Consider the following 17,750-nt stretch of genomic DNA (forward strand, 5'->3'; position numbering starts at 1 on the left):
GCCGAAAATGCGTCATTCTCCAGCCTGTGTCAGTACAACAGTTGTAGCTTGCAGAAGGGGTTTGCGAGGAGCCAAGTGGGACACGACCGAAGGCTGGCTCAAAGCTCTTGGCTGCTTGATTGGTTCACATGGCTTGACATGAGGTTGAGCGACAGGTTAGCCGCTCAAAGTGGCAGGTATCAACCGTCCAACCGTCTTGCGAGTTGCACAGTGGACCAATCCAGCTAAAAGGCGGAGTGAGTGCAGCAAAGGTCCTGTTTGTTGACGAGGGGTCCGCAAACTCTATATAAGGCGTTTCTTGCCTCGCGCTTTTTCTTTTGGCTGCCTGATGCAACGCGCATCTGAAGTTCCAAGGACAGGGTAGCAAACTGTCCCGCCACTGCCGTTCAAATACGGCCAATGCCGATGCACGTCGCTGAAGCTTCTCTCAAGCAACGCGGTTGACTTCGTATCACCACCTTGGTTCGCGGTGCGTTCCTGGCATCGCATCGCTTTCGCATCCACCCGACTCAGACCAACTGGACCCCTTAGGTCCCACCTTGACGTCATTGCACCATGATGTCCCCCGGCCCTGGTGCAGCTCACCTCTCCTCCACCGAGCAATGGTGGCGCCCACGCACCTTTAACACCAACTACGTGTGCGCCGCCGAAAACTACTCGCCGCGCGCTTTTGCCGCCTGCTGCGACGGGCCCGTCACCAACTCGGTCGTGCCCATCGAGGCCAAAGCCGCCGTGTCGCCCGGCGGCGTGTGCGCGGCATACTGCTACGTCGATGACATGCGCATGGCCTCGAATGAGCGCAACCCCCGCGGCTACAGCGACTATTACACGTGTCTGGTGGAGATGAGCGGCAAGCATGGCCGCAGCGGGCTGAAGACTGTGCATGGCGAGTGGATCGCGCTCAATGGCGACCGAGACTCGACTGAGGGCGAGGATGCTGGCGCGAGACACGGCGACAACCACAAGCACCAGAGCCCCACCCCCGTCCCTGTGGCTTTCGACCTCGACTCGGACACGGGCGAGCTCATTTTCCCGTCATCCTACGCCGAAGACGAAGAAGAAGACGAACTGCGCAAGCGTTCAACAACCGACGAGACGCTCGCACCCGCCGCTGACTTTGGAAGCAGCAACAAGCAAAAGACGGAAGATCCGTCGGACGTCAAGCTGGACCCCAAACTCGCCAACCCAGACGACGCGGCGCAAAACAACCAGACGATCGCTCCGGACCGGCCGCTGTCCTACAGCACGACATCGACGCCGCTCGCCAACTCGACCAGTGCTACGCCGACCATTGAGACCGGCTTCACCATTGCGCCTGGCCCGACGGGTGGCGTGAATACCACGTCGACTCTGCCAACGCAGACGGGCACTGAGACGGAGGCGCCAAATGCGGGCCAGCCTACAAGCACAAGTGCCGCGGCGGCTACTGCTGGGCGTCTGAAGCACAACAGTGGCGCGTGGGGGGCGGGGAAATGGGGATGCGTCGTTGCTGCTTTGGTTGGAGGATGGGCTGCGGTGTGGTGAGACTTGCCAACTTATGTGTGTTGAGAGTGACTGAATGAGTAGATCTTGGACGGCTGTGGATGCCACTTTTGATCGCACAAGGCTAAAATCTGGCGTAATGCCCTTCACGACTTGGTCGAGATGGAGGAACTGGATTGGAGTTGGATGCATGAGCGGGCATGTCTGTCTTGTTCCTGTTCAAATTCAGCAGCGATGATTGATTACTAGTAGCTCAAACCCCAAAACATCGATACAACTTCCCCAGATGATTCTTGACGAGTGACTACGCCCTCCCACTCGCCTCGTACGCCGCCTTCTCGCACGCAAACCACGACCCTAGCACATCAGCGTCGGCAAAAGGAAGCGTCTGGCTCGCAATCATGCCAGCGATGCCCTTCTCCCTATCAACCCAGTAGAACAAATTCGCAAGTCCGGCCCAGTTGCCCGTGCAGCGGCCCCTCCAAGTCTTGGACTTGCCGTCCAAATTCGTCAGCATGAACGTGAGGCCCCAGCCCTGGGGCGGGTTGCCCGGTATGGGGTACAGCTCCGAGATGGGGTTGGTCAGCATGGGCATAGCGTCGGGGACGCCGCCGCGGGCGAAGTCGGGTTGCGAGGGAATGCTGTTGGTGAACATGGCGTCGACGGTGCTAGGCGATAGGATCTGGGCGCCCGTTTTGGGCGATGTGCCGTTGTTCAGCAGTGTCGCGAGGATTTCTGTGCGAGATTGGTGAGCACAGAAGGCACATATTGCAAGTAGGAGGTGTACAACTTACGGCAGTACTCAATTGGCTTTGCGAAGCAGCCTGCGCCTCCCGAGTTGAAAATGCGCGCGCGCTCCTCGGGGGTGCGCGCCGTCATGCTGCGTCTCAGGAGGTGGTTTCTTTGGAACAGAGATCCGTCGGGATACTTTTGCTGCATGATGGCCAGATTCTTCTTCATTTCATCCGTTGGAAACATGCTGACATTCTTCAAACCCAGTGGCTCGAAGATGTGGTTGTGGAAATAGTCGTTCAAGGTCAGTCCGGAAAGGCGCTCGACGGCGAGACCGGCCCAATCAATGTTGGTCTGTGAGGGTGTCAATTCTCCGTCTGAGTTGGGAAACCTCGAGGACGTACACCGTACTCCCACAAATCTCCTGGCTGGTTCACCAATGGGACGTCCAGAATGTCGCTTGCGTCGCCCGAGAACTCGTCGATGCCGGCAGGGTAGCCATAATCTCTCACGCGAGGGTCAAAAAAGGCGTATCCAAACCCAGCAGTGTGGTCGAGCAGCATGCGTAGAGTGATTTCGCGCTTCTTGTCCACCAGCTTGCCATTTTCGAGCACCTTCTTCTCCTTGAGCTCAGGTACAGCCGCGTACAGGGAATCAGAGTCGTCCAGGGAAATTTTTCCTTGTTCAACTAGCTGCATGCAGGCGATGCCAGTGATGAGCTTGGTGCAACTCGCAATCCAGAACACGGTATCCAAGTCCATAGAGTCATTGCTGTCTTTTCCGCGTTTTCCAGCGCAATGATGGCTCAAAAGGTCGCCAGATTTGTCAACAGCGACGAAGACCATGCCGGCAACCGATCCTTTGGCAATTGTGCCATCGAGAGTGTTGGCGATGACTTCTGTCGGCTGAGCGCTTGTAGGCATGTTTGGACGTGTGTTGTGCGATAGGAGAAGTTTTAATCGATTGATAACTGTCATAGTGCTAGAAAAACGTGCGGTTCAGCTTTGGCTAAATTGCCCTGCAAATTGGAAGCTGACTGCCTAGGCCCAATGCTGCTCGAACAGAGCACACATATACCCCGCCGTCGTTTCTCCACGCCTAGTGGGGTTGCCAAGCGGGGTTTTGGCGGAAAGCTTCATCGCTCTTCGTGAGCTTTGAATGGCGCAAAGCTCCTTCAGACCGAGGGTAGGTTCGTCCAAGCAGGGAACTCCTCGTGGGCTTCTGCAAGCGGGGTAGGGCTGAGTCTGGCACGACGCTGGCGGTCACCAAACCACCCGCGAGAGTGCCGTCGCTTCCCCCTTTTTTATTAGAGCCCGGTTGGAGTACACGATTCGGGTTCGGAAGCTTTTTGTGCTCGGTCTATCTGACTCGCACACCGACTGAGAAGTGGTAGTGTAGTACTGAGCACGGGCACATTCCGTAATCCCGAATCCGCTGCAGCCAGCGCCTTCAATTTCCGTTGGAGCGGATGCAAGGCTCTGTGAAAGCGCACCGAATTAAAAGACCGCCTGGGACCTTGGCGTCACGGCTGAGTATCGCGGGACTCTCGCAGTTCAAGGGACTTGTTGATGGCTCTTCGCGCATCAAGAAGCCTTGGACATGCGTCTCGCACTGATCTTCTTTACCTCCTTTAATGCTGCCATCACGAGAGGCACAGCAACTGGTCCCAACAATGGGAGATATACAGCAACTTTGTGCTCGTCGGGAAAATACACCTGTCCGACCATGGAGCGCTCGAAAAAGGCCTTTTCTGCGCCGGCTTCAGCGACCCGAGCATGCTCCAAGGCACTGTGAAATCTCCCTTCGCGGAGATCGTCACATGCCGCTTGTAGGTGAGAAATCGTTTGGTCGACAGAGGAGGCGACATTGTCCGGAATTGCTATACCAGGAAGCGCTTGTGTAAGACGAGCCAGAGAACCAAGGGTGGAAGAAGCGGAGAAGAGGAGAGACGCAGCATGAATGCGTGTCAGCGTCGAAATGCGCAGCGGTAGCGAATCTGGCGTCTGCGGTACACCCAGCAGAGAGAGCAGCTGGTTGGAAAACGTGAGCATGGCCGGCCGCAGTGCCTCTTTGGTCAGCGCAGGAGGGTTGGAGGAGGGGCTGGCAGGATTCTGGATCAGCACTCCCCCCCATTGAGGGACCAGCCAACTATGGCCGCCATTCTCCTTTACCACCAAGGGGCTCTGACTTTCCGCAGGAACATAAAGCACAAAATTCACAGTAGGTCCCATGCCAATGCTAGGACTCAGAGGCCATTCCGCTGCGTTGATGAAGCCACTGAGATCCTCTCTTCGCAAAGTCCACGCACGTCTCTCCTCATCGAAATCCGGCTTGTGAATCGAAGGCGCAAAAGTGGCATACAGTTGGACCTGTGTATCGACCGTGAAGTTGCTGATGGGCGACAGCGAGTGAAGTAAAGGCGCGATGTACTCCTCCAGCGCGGCCCCAATATCCCAGGCTGAGGGAGCTGATCCAGGAGTAAAAAGCGAGAATGTCAAGTGATACGTAGGAGCGTACTTGAAAGATCGTGTCTTTTGGCGTTCCATCGCAGCAGCCGTCTCCGGAGGGAGAGACTTTACACGCGCCATTTGACCATTACTACTGCTCGAAAGCAAGTATGCCAATGCCGCCTGCTCCTCGGCGAATATGTTCTGCAACTCGTTTGCGATGAATGTGGCCAGAGGAGACGATGTAGATGACGGAGAGGGTATCTGATTCGGCGCGTAGTATATGTCGAGGTTCGGCGCGTATTTTTGAAGCTCGGCTCGCGGAGTTGCGCCATCGTGAGCTGGAATCAGCGAAATGGTCAACGCGATGTCTGCTTCTCCCTGTAGTTGCCCATCGTCGTAGTCTATTTGTCCATTGCTTCCCGAGGAGTTACGTTTCGAAGGGTTCGCCAGCAAGAGGCGGAGATGGTGGGCCGAAAAGTCGTTGAGATCATCGAGTGCATGCTGTGTGGTTCTCAAGAGATGTCGCGCATCTGCGGAAGGTAATGTAGGAGCGTCGATAGCTATGCGCAGTGGGAAGACAGGACGACAGGCCTACGCGAGAGAATGAGCTCCTATTCAGGCTGAGCAAAGCGTTCTGTTTACCTTGCCATCAGACCAATCGAACATGGATTGAAGAGGCAGTTGGGCACGGTAAATTGTTGTCGTTTTCCACCATAATGGTAAGCCTAGAAAGATGACGATGGCCCAGAAGGAGGAGATGACAAGTCGCCGTGTGGTGATGCTCTTGGTGGTTTCTGGGGGGGGCGATCGAGGTTTGTCAATGGCTTCTACCGCGCCATTTGGTGACTTGGCATGGTCCTCGACCACGTCAGCCATGATGATGTCGAATGTAGGTGTGTACCTGGCTTGGAAGAAACAGGCAGGGTTGGGAGCGCGTCGCCGTCGCGGCTCCGCTTGCACCTCTGGGGCCAAGATCGGGGCGAGCCGACATGCCGACTGCGCACAGACTCGCACGTCGTCCACCTGGCAGTCCCTCCCTCCCGTCGTCCTTCCTGCAGACTCGGACTTCTTCTCACACTTGCATCAGCCATTCTCTTCCAATTCTCCAAATTTCGATTGTCAAGATACGGTTATCGCCTGTGTCAGTCATTCTCAGCTGCTGGCTTATTCTTGTGTCACACTCCGAGCTGGACATCGTCCAAATCAGCTACAGAGCCCAAGCAATGCAACGGGCCATCCTGGACCAGATTCTCTATCTGGCCTCAGCTATCCAGGGGCGCCACCTTCCTACTACGCGGGTAGGTTCTCGAGGTTTCGTCCTGGGAACTCGTGGATCTCGCCGCCACCCGGTTTGAGCGAACTTTTTCTGCAAGCCATGCCGCCAGACCGCAATTACGCTATTCTCCCAAGGGCCGCAGTGATTCTACCTGTAGCTACGAGGCTTTTGAACACGACTCTTCGTCAGTACCCCACTGCGTCGTCGGCAGACAGATCCGAATAAGCGCGCAGTGGCGCCAAGGGATGTCCGCACTATTGTCAAGGAACCATCGGATCCCTGCGGATATGGTCGAGTCCTGATTTCAACGCACGCCTACTCCTATTTCCGAGCAATGTTTCTTGGGTCTGTCGTACCTGGTCAGCATGGCCATCCATTGGCCGTCAGGCCCTCAAAGTGCAAGCCCAAAAAACTACTCTTTGTTCCAGAGAGAAGCTGCGATTTCCATATTTTCCGCGGCTGGCCGAGCTTGTGCTGTGGCTCCAACAGAGGTTGATCTGCGATTCGCGGCTGGAGACTTGGAACCGGCGATTAAAAGTTCCACGACTAAGGCACGGCTCTACGTCGCAAGCTTTGGCTTCTGCTTTTGCTATCAAGTCTCAGCAAAGGCCTGCATAGGAGCCAAAGCTGCGGATCCAGGACACTGACTACAGGATGGCGCCATGTGGAAACCGCGATCTTGGAATTTTCTAGAAACTTTATGAGGCTTCTATTATCCAGTAACGACACTTCCATTGTCTCGCAGAGTCCGTCATAAATCCAAACACTAATCCGCGCGCAAATCTTTCGCTTTCTTTGAATTGCGGCCGACTGAACATGGTGTTGCTAAAAGTCGGTTCCCAAACAATGGCATTTCTCACGTTTGCCCACTTCTCAAGTGGTTCGGCTCGAATGTAGATCGCCCCACTCGTCGCTGATTCGACCACGATGGGATTGGCTTCCCTTCTGCACGGATCGCAAAGATGGTATGACATGATGGTAGACTGCTTCCACAAGCTGCGACTGTCTACCTGGCGAAATTGACGATTGCGATTTCACCTGACGCGTATAGTGGACATTCCAGCGAAGTTCAGCACAATGAGAGGTTTGCGAAACGGTCTTGGACATGTTCTGGCCCAAATCGCGAATCCCCGCGCTGCGCTTGACCGCTTAGTGAGCCCTGAGTTTGGATCACCAGAGCGAATTCGCGACGGAGTTCCAACTATTGTCGAGACCCACCTACGTTGCTTTGCCTCAGTCTAGGGATATGGAGCGAGCATGTTTACGATGATCCAAGCGGCGTTGGTTCGGGGTATATTTCTCTCTTCTCTCAGACCCGTCCGCTTGAACTCTAGTTGGTCAGCCCTTTGTCTTTATTTGATTTATCTGCACTGCAGGTGTTGTCAGCTGGATCAATCATTTCAGCTGTTGCGGAAGTCGGCCTTCTTGGCTTCGGAGAAGACAGAGATATGGAGGGCGGCAAATCAACACCAGTCTCCGATCATCCTGATCTCGGGCGGACTGAGATCCAAAAAGTCACCGTTACCCATGAGGACGAGACCAATGAAAGCCCGACAGGCACACAGCCCAGAGGGCCTCAGTCTCTGACGGTGGCTGATGAGGGTTCGAGCAGAGAAAGCACGAAGCATACACGAACCGCGAGAACTCGGCCTCCTTTGAGAACTCGAAATGTTCCTCCTGTCGCAAACGCCTGTTCAGTCCCAGACGACCCTCCCACTCTCCCCGAGACCACAGTTTCCGCTCGAGACTTCGGCGAGATGCCTTTGAAACCCAGATCTTCGTCCCAGGGAGATGAAGAGCTTCCAGCTATCCCAGAGGAGCCCAGGCTGTGCTTATATCCCAGTAACAACGCTTCTGCATTCTCACAACGCAATGGTTCAATTAGAAGGAGAAGACGAGGCACGTTGGCGAATCGTAGGGGCACAGTAGCCTCAGTCGAACCTCCCGGTGGCATCTCACTTGCTGGATCCTCTGACTTGCCCGCTTTGGCAACTCATCAACCCTACGTCGAACCAGGTTATGCCGATCTTAATCCGGCTTATGAGCAGCCAGTCAACTCTAGGCCGGTATGGGGTCTCGCAAAGCCATTGCCCCGCGTCGTGCGGCCCAGCATGGTTCCACAAGAAGACGAGCAGGAGGTATCCGGAGATGCCGACGGCGGTAATCAAGCTTTCTCCGATTCTGATCTCGAAAAGGGCCAAGTTGAGCCAACCTTCAACGTGGGAAAGATTTCAAACCAGCTGCGTGGCGCAAGAGAGCGGCGAGAGAGTAACTTTCTGCAACGCTGGGGCTCAAGGAACTCCGCAACCGACCGGTTTGGTTCTATTTCAGCAGCATTGTCTCCTGGAGAGCGACCAGTAAGATTTGCTCCTGGTCGAAGTTCTGGAGGTGAAATTGGTTGGGATAGACGACGTTCGTCGTCTTACTTCCCCCGATCGCACACGCCCTTTAACTTGGCATGCTCTCCCGGCTACTTTGGCCAAAGGACAGGCGAGACAGAAGAGGTTCGCTTTCCGGATAATGCATCCACAACAACGACAGAGCACGACTTGCACGACGAGGAGAAGGATTGGTCAGAAGATGAGGTGGACCTCAAGCCTTATATACCTGAGGATGAGGTTCATAACAATCACACGCATTGGTCAGTGATTCGGACACGTTTTCGGGAGCCTTTTGCCGAATTTCTAGCAGTCAGTTACCATACCACCGCTCAATCCTGTGGCGACTGAAACTGACTTCTCCAACCTCAAGGTCGTAGTTCAGTTGACGCTCGGATTTTGTGCAGATTTGACTGCCATCACCTCCAACTCCGTAAATGGAAATGCTGCTACTAACTACTTTGCGTGGGGTTTCGCCACGATGTTGGGTATCTACATTGCAGGTGGCATATCCGGTGCTCATCTCAATCCGGCAGTTTCGCTCACGCTCTGGATGTTTCGCGGCTTTCCACTGCGAAAAGTACCCGGATACATATTCGCTCAGATACTGGGCGCTTTTGTTGCAACACTCATTGCATTTGGCATCTACCAAGACATAATTCTCTCGTGGGGCGGTACGGACCTAGGTGCGGGAGGCACAGCGGCGGCATTTTTGACTTACCCCCGCAGCGTCGACATCGATACGGCCTTCTTCACAGAATTTGTGGGAACTGCTATACTCACCATCGCTATCCTTGCCTTAGGCGACGACACCAATGCGCCACCCGGCGCTGGCATGTCGGCATTGATTATGGGACTTGTCATCACCGTGGAGTGCATGGCCTTCAGCAACAACACTGGATGTGCCATGAATCCGAGCAGAGACTTGGGCCCACGGCTAGCTTTGCTTGCGTTGGGCTACGGTGCAGACCTGTTTCGAAACACATGGTGGTTCTACGGTCCATGGGGGGCAACGCTGACAGGCGCATTCGTTGGGGCTCTGTTATACGATGGACTAATTTTCGTCGGCGGGGAGAGCCCCGTCAACTATCCGGGGGCCAGATTCAAGAGAGCTGAAAAGATGTGGAGGGAAGAATGGGCTCGCAGGCTGAAGATCGAGCGGTTGCGCACGCCCCCAAAAGACGGCACTGAAAGAACGGCAGCAGGAACCTGACATGTATTGTCTCCTGTCCGCTGCCCGGACTTGTATCTGCTTCTCAATGTCAAACCTCTCCGTCGATGGCAAGCAGTCCTCCAAAAATCCAATAACCTTTCAACTCACCATCCCTTCCACGGGTACCAAATCTCTCTCACCACGTCTTGCTCGTCTACGACAAAGTAGTAGTAATGCGCTGCTGCTGTGATGCATGCGTGCTGCACATGCAAAAACACCAAATCTCCAACCTTGAATGCGTCCTCGGCCTTGCTCTTTTTGCCTTCCTCGGCATGATTGACCAGAATTCCGTGCTCCTGACTGACCCGCCCAACATGCCACTCCGAGTTCCCAACCACCCTTCCGTACCCGGGAATCGGGCCCGGCTCCCTTGCAAGAGCGATACAACCGGCATTGACAAGGGCCTCGTTGCGCTCAGGATACACGCTACAGACCTCGGAGAGGATGCGGATCGCCTGATCATTCTCGTCAATACAGCCCGTACCCAGCTGCTGCAAGTCGTTGGCGGGGAAGTTGCCGGCGTGAAGTTCAAGCGTCATGTGGGACGGGAGAGACTTTTTCAGCGTATACACGACGTGCGCTGTTGGCGTGGAACCAAAAGAAATGACGACGGGCGTGTCCGGCTTCTCCATGAGAGCGGTGGCTTCCACAGCAGCATTGACCTCGTCGTGCAGGACTTCCGCAGCTGCTTCCTTGCTGCGAGAGCCGTACGAGTGCCCTGCGTGGCAATAGAAGCCGTAGATGGAGACGGCGGGGGAGGATTCAATGCGGTTGATCAGAGGCTTGAGATGTGGCGACGCGAGAGGCTTGCCGGCTCGTTGCGTTCCCATGTCGATTTTGATGAAAGCGCTCCATGGAGTAGAGACAGCGTTGGCTTCGGCAAACTTTTCGAGTGCGTCGATTTGGGACTCGTGATCAATCATCACGAGAACCTTGACGGTTTTCGAGTACTCCAGAAGTTGAGGAAGCGCGCCAGGCCGGACAGGCAGGCCATAGAGCACTTCGTCCAGAAGGCCTTCTTTGGCGAGAGGGAGAAGACCTCGGATTTCTCGTAAGGTCGAAGCGACGCATCCTCTGGCAGCATCTCCGAGCATCAATCGAGTCACCTCTTCGGACTGCGCTGCTTGGTCAGCTGGCTGGGTTTGTTTGGTGGCTATCTCAAAGGCTCAAAAATACCTTGAGAGTCTTGACATGCGGTCTAAATTTGATTCCCAAGCTTTTGACATCTTCGTGTAGGCGTTGGCAGTTTCTTTGCACAATCGGCTTGTTCAGGACAAATGCCGGGGTTGGCAAATCGATCGCCGGCTTGCCGATGAAGCTCTGGAGGAATTCTTGCTGTACATCAACCATTGCGCGAGATTCGTGTCTTTCTTTGGAGTGCAAACCTTGCGAAATCTCTTTCTTGGAAGCTTATATTTATATCGGCGATGCGGAGTTGGAGATGTGATCGGCTAAACGTGAAGCCCGCCGGTCGGCGACGTGTCATGTCATGAAGCGGGCGGCGGCTCATCTTTGTGCCCAACGAATAACATGACCTTTCGACCCTCGCCATCGTCAATTCCTCCTTACCACCGATTCGCAGCTTCAACGAAACATTGTATTTTCACATCCTATCTCTCGACACCAAGCCGAGTCAGGCCATTCTGTTCCGTGGCAAACATGGCAGGATCGGAGCCGAAGGAAGGAGCATTGAGAAAGCAGCAACCCGGTGGACGAACGTCAAATATTTTCCACTTCGCCTTTACAAAGAGCCTGGATGCGTCTCGTATTTTCGCACTGTCCCCCTTCTACGGATTTTCATGTGCCATGCCTTGCAACGACTCTTGGATCACAGGTTCCTCACAACATCGAGCCAGGACTTTGTCGACTTGTCCTCCCCAACCGATAGTTCAATCCCAAGATCAGCCCTGCAATGAGGGCCAACGTGACAACAGACATGAGAGACATGGTCACGACGAATGATGTCCTTGAATGGAGGTCGTAATTCATCGACCAGAGAGACGTGCAGAATCCCAGCGGAAGGAATATGATGCTGATGTATGTCAAGTAGTTGACGTGCTCTCCGAGTCGATTTGCGTAGAGCGATGCGCGCGTTTGAGAAAGGTCGACGAGCTGCCCCATCCATCAGCCATTGATCCACCAGGAGTGCCAGGAGCTTACCAGCTGTCTCATGCTTTCCAGTTTCTCCCTTCTCTCCGCCAGACGAACGCTTATTCTCTTGAAGCTATTGATCTGCTTGTCGGCGAAGCTCCACAAAATGTCTTTCCACAAGCCTATCTGGTAACGTTCCTTGTCGGTGTTATGAGGTGGTGGTCTTCTGCTGAGCATCTCATTTTCATTTTCTTTCGTCAAATCTTTGAGTCTTTTCTCCCAGTCCCCCATGATGGCTCTTGCTTTCCCGTTGCGGAAATTGAGCCAAATGCCGTTGTTCTCATCCAGGATGTAGTAGAGACATTTCTCAAGAGTCTCGATATTCTTCGAAGCTCGGTATATCCGATCCAGTGTATCCAGGGACTCCTTCTGGAAGTAAGCAAAATTCGGCAAATTGCCGTTCAACTCGTTTTCGATGTCATCGCAGACGCGATCCACATGCTCCATGTTCTTCTTCCACTGCTCAACCAAAATCGCAAAGAGCACAACTATGAGGTGCATCTGGAAGAAATAGGCGTTTTTGAACTTGCGCCATGGCTTGTCGTCGTTTTCCCAGTCAGTCCTTTTCCAGACCACGACTTGTGGCAACGCGTCGAAACGGCCTTCCAATAGCTCTTCAATCTTCTGCCCGGTGAGCACAAACTCGGGTGCAACAGCGAGAGCCACCCACTTGTCCCATTTGTACCTCTCTATGGGCCTCTTTGCCACGCTGTAGTAGCGTTTCTCCGGCTCAAGGAAGACAGCAACCTACTGGCAAATCAGTCAAGGGGTTTTGAGGCTCCAGGTACGATAATCACCGAAACCGCCTGTCTAATGAAGTAGACATCGTGCTTCTTGCTCTCCATTTTCAGCCTCTTGTTTCCACACGTCCCGCGAATCTTGATTCCTCTCCGCAAGTCATCCTGTTGAATTTCACACCGGCTTTTGGCGGTGTAAAATGGAACGTGGAACAAAAAGTCATCACTTTGCCAGTGGTTGGCATTGCCGTAAGCATCAAAAACAAGCGGCTCCAAGCTAACGGCTCTGCGCAGATGTACCGAGATGTCTTCATCCACCGTGGGAAGCTCCGGGTCGTCATTCGATGTTGCAGCACCAAATTTATCCAAATCAGAGTCGGGACGGACAACGCTGTAGATCATGCATGTCAGCTGAAGTCTAGGATACGTTTGACAGGATGCGAATCGGCTAATACTCACATCAAGCTTCTTTGAAAGCGTCGGAAGAGTGATTGTTGATCCTCGGGATATCTTCTGTCGCGTTTAGGATACTCCCGAGCGAGCCGACCCAAGCTATCATGCGATCCAAAAACCTGGACATCTCCGTGCGTTTCCAAACCCGCGAGATCTGCCACGGATATGTCCTGGAGCGGCGCGATCGTTTTTGGCCGCCGCCTACGGCGTTTCAACGACTGGAACTCCGCTGCTTGGTATGGATTCATTGTCAGCGGAAGCTAGAAGAGAGAGACTGCATGCTGATTGAAAAAATCGCGTGGGGTAGTTCATGCATTGTCAGCTCGCCCCCAGCCACTCTCGTCGCACAAGTCTTCTCTGGGGGCCGGTGAGCCTTCCGCCTCATGGCAAAGCTTTCCATGCCGCGCGAGTTTCGGCTTGAGCGGCAGGTAATTTCGCATCCTCATTCATTGCATCTAAACTCTGAAAATAATGGCAGTATCGATCACCCGTCGAAGGCTGAGAGCGAGATGTACAGACAGGGAAGCAAACGGGCGACCAATCATGGAAGCAGGTAGCTGCAGCCCATCGTACCGCCAGCCTGGACGCGTAACCCGTGGCTCTGGCTCTTAGACAAGTTTTCTCAGAACGAAATGGAGCCCATACGCTGATATTCAGGTGATGGTTCATTGATTGATTACATGCGTTTTTGAGCCACCGATATCATAATATTCTTCGTCATTTCTGCTTCCACTCGGACAGCCATTTAACGGACCATCCCGCTTCCGCATTACGTGTAGAGGTGCCAGTCGTCGCCATACTCAAAGTCCCGATCCGAGCGGTTCACCTTGAGAAAAGTCTTGTTCGACTCGTACACGTTGAAATCCTGCGGACCCTCGGAGCTCACAATGTATCCCAACTCGCAAGCAGAGTAGGAGACTTTTGGCTGCTTGGCGAAGAAGGTGTCATACTCGGGCTTGAGGGCGTCCTTGAGGCTGCCCACGGCGCCACTGGGGAAGAGAGAGTTCCATGGCTCGGTGCAGACAACGCCCTTGCAGGACTTGAGCACCATAGTCAGGGTGTCCAGTCTGGCAATGACCTGGTCAAAACTGCGGCCCTCGAGAGTGTAGGTTGCGGACGTGCTGCTGTCTGCAGCCAGGTTGTGGATCTGGCCGGGGTCGGTGTTCACGTCGTAAAACTCGATTTCGTTGGTGCACCAGACGCTGTAGTAGAGGTTGTAGTCGTTTGAGATGAGACGGAGACCCTTGTACGTGTTGTTGTACATGTAGCGGGGGTTGTTGAATCCGTACAGACCTTCGGCCAGAGCAGTGCCCCAATACTCGACGCTGGTGTGCTCGTAAGTCTTGTTACCGGCAGCTCCCTTCGTAAGCGGGATGATCTTGCCATCAAGGGCTTTCGGCGCGCCGGCGAGGTTCAAGATGGTGGGTGCGAGGTCTGTGTGGCTGGTGACAATGTCGAGCTCCTTGTTGGCTTCGATACCAGGACCCCTGATCATCAGAGGAATATGGATGTCCGTGTCAAATCCGCACTCCTTGCCCGGCGGAAGACGGTACTGAGAAATGTGGAAGCCGTTGTCAGTCGTGTAGACAATGTACGTGTTGTCCAAGACGCCAGCCTTGTCCAGTTTTTCAACCAAAGTCTCCACCATCTCGTCAACGGCCTGCAGCGCCCTCAATCGTGCACGTCCAAACTCATCGTAAGATTCAATGACAGTCGAGTTGAGCTCTGGCAAGTGGGCCATCCAACTGACACCGCCCTGAATCTTAGCATTGAATCTCGTATCCCTCGGGATCGTGTAGTTGTTGAACAAGTGAGCGTGCCGCTCAGCGTATTCGGGGATTTGAAGAGAGGTGGCGTTGGTAGCGTTGTCGGTAACTTGGGTGGAGTGAGGCGCGATAGGAGCTGCAACCACAAACCAAGGCCTCTCGTCCGCAAGAGCTTCATCGAGGAAGCCTTGAATTTTCCCTGAGATAACATCGGTGGAATAGTTACCAGCGTAACTGACTGGCTCAGCACCATTCCGCGTCATTTTTGCATCGTAGTACTTGTAAGTGTACCTGAAAAGTATCAGTCAAGACCCTGGCCAGCCCACAGCTGTACTTACGGGTCGAGAAGGAAGTCCGATCCGTTGAAACCACCTGCATACGGAGAATCATAGTTGGAGGTCGTATGTCCATTCCACAACTTTCCAGAGTAGTAAGTGTTGTATCCGGTATTTTGCATCCATATTGGAAGATAGTTGTCATTCCAGCCTTCCGAAACGACCTTGGAATAACCGCCTGCGTTTGGTCAGATTTCGAGATCGCACCGCTCGGTTTGAGTTGCTTACCCCACGGTGGTTTTACATCAGTCACTGTATGAGATTAGGTTCAATTCCTGTCGCAATTCGAAGATAAGCTTACCATTGGTGTTATGTGCAGCATGGCCAGTCCATAGGTTTGCTCTGGACGGACAGCAAATTGCAACAGTACAGTGGTGTTGAGTGAAGGTAGTTCCTTGTTCAGAAATGTATTTCTGGGAATTCCGTTAATGCCTGTCATCATCACGTGTGGAATGCCAGCTGATGATTCAATGGTTGCTTCTCCGATGCGTGACCTTCGACTTAGTGCGGGGGCGTTGCAGTTGCAGCTGCCGCCTGCACTTGCTACAGCACCGCCTCGCGAAAAAAGAGGCTGAGCAGTTTCAGAAGCGAAGTTGTGGTAGGAATCCGACTCACCTTCAATTTGGGCATGTAATCCAGAGATCCCAAGTGAATGTCCTGGTCATCAGTGAGAATGAAAAGAATGTTGGGCTGTTTTGCAAACGCCACAGCGCCGCTGAGCAACAAAAACGCCGAAGAGAACTTCATCTTTCTTTGCTCCTGCACGGCAAGGACTGGGGGGATTCAAAGCAGTGGGAAGGATACACGATGCAGACATTTTGGCCATTTATACCAAGCAACTTGTGGGACCGACTTCGCTGAGGCACGGCTTTCGCGTGCCTGATCCACGGATGGTCCCGACATGGCGACACCGACACCAGGTCTGCCAGACCCACTGTGGAGGCACACAAGCATCTTGGGCACGAGCTAGGAAATGGTTGTCTGCGGTGGCTTCGTAGCGGTGAAAGTAGCGGTCTTGTTTCTCTTCTGAGTGGCGAGGCGCACGATGTGGTAAGAAAAAGTAACGAGAAGAGCGCTCAGTCAGCTCTGATTGCTTTCCTTTGCGGTGGGATCAGCTGTCACTTCTCAAATGATGAACATGTCGAGGCAAAGAAAGACATCATCTCATTCAGCTTGCGGACGTCACCTCGGCTACGCGCCTGACAGCTTTCCCGAATCACCTCGAGCTGTACCATCAGGCTTGGTTGCGCAGCCTTACGCCGGTGGTGTTGAAAGATAACAAAGAGTGTGTCACTCAAATTCTGGTCGCCGAATGCTGTCACAACTGACGATTTGGCGGCATTTTGGTGGACTCGGACTGTCGTGATGCCGTTAGCGAATGGCGTCATGGATTGTTGACGAAAAGGGAAGGCCGTCATCTCGGACGCGGATCCCGGCGGGATCCCGGCCCGGGCGGGCTACTCCGAGCCTGCCCGGCGATCCGTCACTACCAAAACATTTTTTAACACGGTGAACATGGCAGGGACTACAGGTCATCGTTGATTTGATTTTTGGAAACCCAGCCTCGCTGGTAAGCACTCCAGAAATTGATACAGGATGTATTCAAGAACAGATACAACACCCCCAAGCCACGCTCATGAATCGTCATGGTCATATTGAATATGTCAAATCAACACTGCGGAACCTGCCCGACCTGACAGTTCTTGCTAGATCCAGAACCACCGCTCTGCGATCCAGAACCGGACTCCGAGGATTCACCTCCGCCACCTGTGCCCGACGACTCGACACAAATTCTTTCCACGTTGGTAGCGCAGGTGTTTTGGATTTTCGCCACTTAAAGAAGTCAGTACGGCGCGTGAAAGAAGGCGAGACGTCAAAATTACCATCGCCAAAGTTTGAATTAATGCCGACGAGCCTCTTCCCGTTTTGAGCCTTGACGCCCTGAAAGACGACGTTACGCTGGCCTTGCTGGCCGCCGCCACAGTTGCCGCAAGCTCTGTACATCGTGTCGAAACCAATGCAGATGAAGTTTTTGACGTACATGGTCCCTCGACCATTGAATTGAAGCTACATCTTGTCAGTTTATCATCTCACCGGGAACTCTTTGGCCACACGTACGACTTTGTCCGAAGCGCCTGTCGCGCCACCGCCATTGATAATCACGTCCCCGTTGCCTTTGCCGGTAATTGCGTCTGGAAGCCGGTCAGATTGTTGAATGCAAGATCATGAAAGGGCTTCCTAACGTACCTTCGCAGACTTTTTGGAACCAACAATTGTTCAGTGTGCAACCTCCCAAACAACGGATTCCCTCCTGGATATCCGGACCGATAATGACGTTGGACAATGTTCCCCCGGGCTGGACAACGAAAACTGCGTCCGCCCGACCTCCCTCTTTATTCGGTTGACATCTGAGACCCCTTCCAAACACCTTCATGCCGCCATCGTAATTCCCCTTCACGTTCATTGCTTGCTGAAGGGTTTGTTTGCCCTTTGCCTGAGGAATCGGAAGTTGACGGCGCTCCAATCCTTCGGGGGCTGCCGTGACGACTCCGAGTAAAGCAAAGAAAGGCAGAACCTTCATGGTCGATAGACGAAAAAAGAATGCGAACAATGATCCGGAAAGACTGACTTGAGTGAAAGGGGACGAAAAGAGCGTCAATGGCAACACTGGATGAGGATGTGGGCAGTAGAGACGGAAAAGAGACAATGAATGCCTTACAAATTTGGCCACTCCATATTAAATAGTGTACAGATTCTACTTGTACAGTGCCATGAGG

The 17,750-nt window shown here is 53.6% G+C and overlaps 9 protein-coding genes across 9 annotated transcripts; 2 read left to right on the forward strand and 7 right to left on the reverse strand.

Moving 5' to 3' along the window:
- The first annotated feature begins 275 nt into the window (after positions 1 to 275).
- Positions 276 to 1,804, forward strand: J3D65DRAFT_609093 (uncharacterized protein). The gene is made up of 2 exons (XM_066798652.1): positions 276 to 469; positions 532 to 1,804. The coding sequence occupies exon 2, from the start codon at positions 556 to 558 to the stop codon at positions 1,522 to 1,524; it is 969 nt and encodes a 322-aa protein (XP_066659520.1). The 5' UTR covers positions 276 to 469; positions 532 to 555; the 3' UTR covers positions 1,525 to 1,804.
- Positions 1,647 to 3,250, reverse strand: J3D65DRAFT_609096 (beta-lactamase/transpeptidase-like protein). The gene is made up of 3 exons (XM_066798653.1): positions 2,619 to 3,250; positions 2,277 to 2,568; positions 1,647 to 2,217 (listed from the first exon to the last, which is right to left on the reverse strand). Exons 1-3 carry the CDS (start codon positions 3,189 to 3,191, stop codon positions 1,787 to 1,789), a joined length of 1,296 nt encoding a protein of 431 aa, XP_066659521.1. The 5' UTR covers positions 3,192 to 3,250; the 3' UTR covers positions 1,647 to 1,786.
- Positions 3,251 to 3,797: 547 nt separating this feature from the next.
- On the reverse strand, positions 3,798 to 5,540 carry J3D65DRAFT_643424 (GPI transamidase component PIG-S; the record flags this gene model as incomplete). The annotated part of the gene is made up of 2 exons (XM_066802087.1): positions 3,798 to 5,255; positions 5,307 to 5,540. The coding sequence occupies 2 exons, from the start codon at positions 5,538 to 5,540 to the stop codon at positions 3,798 to 3,800; spliced, it is 1,692 nt and encodes a 563-aa protein (XP_066659522.1).
- Positions 5,541 to 7,151: 1,611 nt separating this feature from the next.
- Positions 7,152 to 9,583, forward strand: J3D65DRAFT_13275 (MIP aquaporin). Its single transcript, XM_066793910.1, has 2 exons — positions 7,152 to 8,630; positions 8,692 to 9,583. The coding sequence occupies exons 1-2, from the start codon at positions 7,389 to 7,391 to the stop codon at positions 9,529 to 9,531; spliced, it is 2,082 nt and encodes a 693-aa protein (XP_066659523.1). The 5' UTR covers positions 7,152 to 7,388; the 3' UTR covers positions 9,532 to 9,583.
- Positions 9,584 to 9,635: 52 nt separating this feature from the next.
- J3D65DRAFT_682386 (putative serine dehydratase domain-containing protein) lies at positions 9,636 to 11,293 on the reverse strand (the record flags this gene model as incomplete). Its single annotated transcript, XM_066803759.1, has 2 exons — positions 10,708 to 11,293; positions 9,636 to 10,646 (listed from the first exon to the last, which is right to left on the reverse strand). Exons 1-2 carry the CDS (start codon positions 10,879 to 10,881, stop codon positions 9,636 to 9,638), a joined length of 1,185 nt encoding a protein of 394 aa, XP_066659524.1. The 5' UTR covers positions 10,882 to 11,293.
- On the reverse strand, positions 11,056 to 12,658 carry J3D65DRAFT_13307 (uncharacterized protein). Its single transcript, XM_066793917.1, has 4 exons — positions 12,480 to 12,658; positions 12,353 to 12,432; positions 11,692 to 12,303; positions 11,056 to 11,643 (listed from the first exon to the last, which is right to left on the reverse strand). The coding sequence occupies exons 2-4, from the start codon at positions 12,359 to 12,361 to the stop codon at positions 11,371 to 11,373; spliced, it is 894 nt and encodes a 297-aa protein (XP_066659525.1). The 5' UTR covers positions 12,362 to 12,432; positions 12,480 to 12,658; the 3' UTR covers positions 11,056 to 11,370.
- On the reverse strand, positions 12,312 to 13,161 carry J3D65DRAFT_13265 (uncharacterized protein). The gene is made up of 2 exons (XM_066793909.1): positions 12,879 to 13,161; positions 12,312 to 12,810 (listed from the first exon to the last, which is right to left on the reverse strand). The coding sequence occupies exons 1-2, from the start codon at positions 13,118 to 13,120 to the stop codon at positions 12,441 to 12,443; spliced, it is 612 nt and encodes a 203-aa protein (XP_066659526.1). The 5' UTR covers positions 13,121 to 13,161; the 3' UTR covers positions 12,312 to 12,440.
- A 16-nt stretch (positions 13,162 to 13,177) lies between these two features.
- On the reverse strand, positions 13,178 to 16,097 carry J3D65DRAFT_609116 (alkaline-phosphatase-like protein). The gene is made up of 5 exons (XM_066798654.1): positions 15,589 to 16,097; positions 15,275 to 15,386; positions 15,202 to 15,225; positions 14,977 to 15,151; positions 13,178 to 14,929 (listed from the first exon to the last, which is right to left on the reverse strand). Exons 1-5 carry the CDS (start codon positions 15,718 to 15,720, stop codon positions 13,642 to 13,644), a joined length of 1,731 nt encoding a protein of 576 aa, XP_066659527.1. The 5' UTR covers positions 15,721 to 16,097; the 3' UTR covers positions 13,178 to 13,641.
- A 406-nt stretch (positions 16,098 to 16,503) lies between these two features.
- On the reverse strand, positions 16,504 to 17,641 carry J3D65DRAFT_13421 (pectate lyase-domain-containing protein). The gene is made up of 4 exons (XM_066793928.1): positions 17,221 to 17,641; positions 17,092 to 17,165; positions 16,857 to 17,040; positions 16,504 to 16,806 (listed from the first exon to the last, which is right to left on the reverse strand). The coding sequence occupies exons 1-4, from the start codon at positions 17,552 to 17,554 to the stop codon at positions 16,643 to 16,645; spliced, it is 756 nt and encodes a 251-aa protein (XP_066659528.1). The 5' UTR covers positions 17,555 to 17,641; the 3' UTR covers positions 16,504 to 16,642.
- Between the last annotated feature and the right edge of the window lie 109 nt (positions 17,642 to 17,750).

Source organism: Phyllosticta citribraziliensis, assembly GCF_038025025.1.
Source record: "Phyllosticta citribraziliensis strain CPC 17464 chromosome Unknown J3D65scaffold_1, whole genome shotgun sequence".
Classification (NCBI taxonomy): domain Eukaryota; kingdom Fungi; phylum Ascomycota; class Dothideomycetes; order Botryosphaeriales; family Phyllostictaceae; genus Phyllosticta; species Phyllosticta citribraziliensis.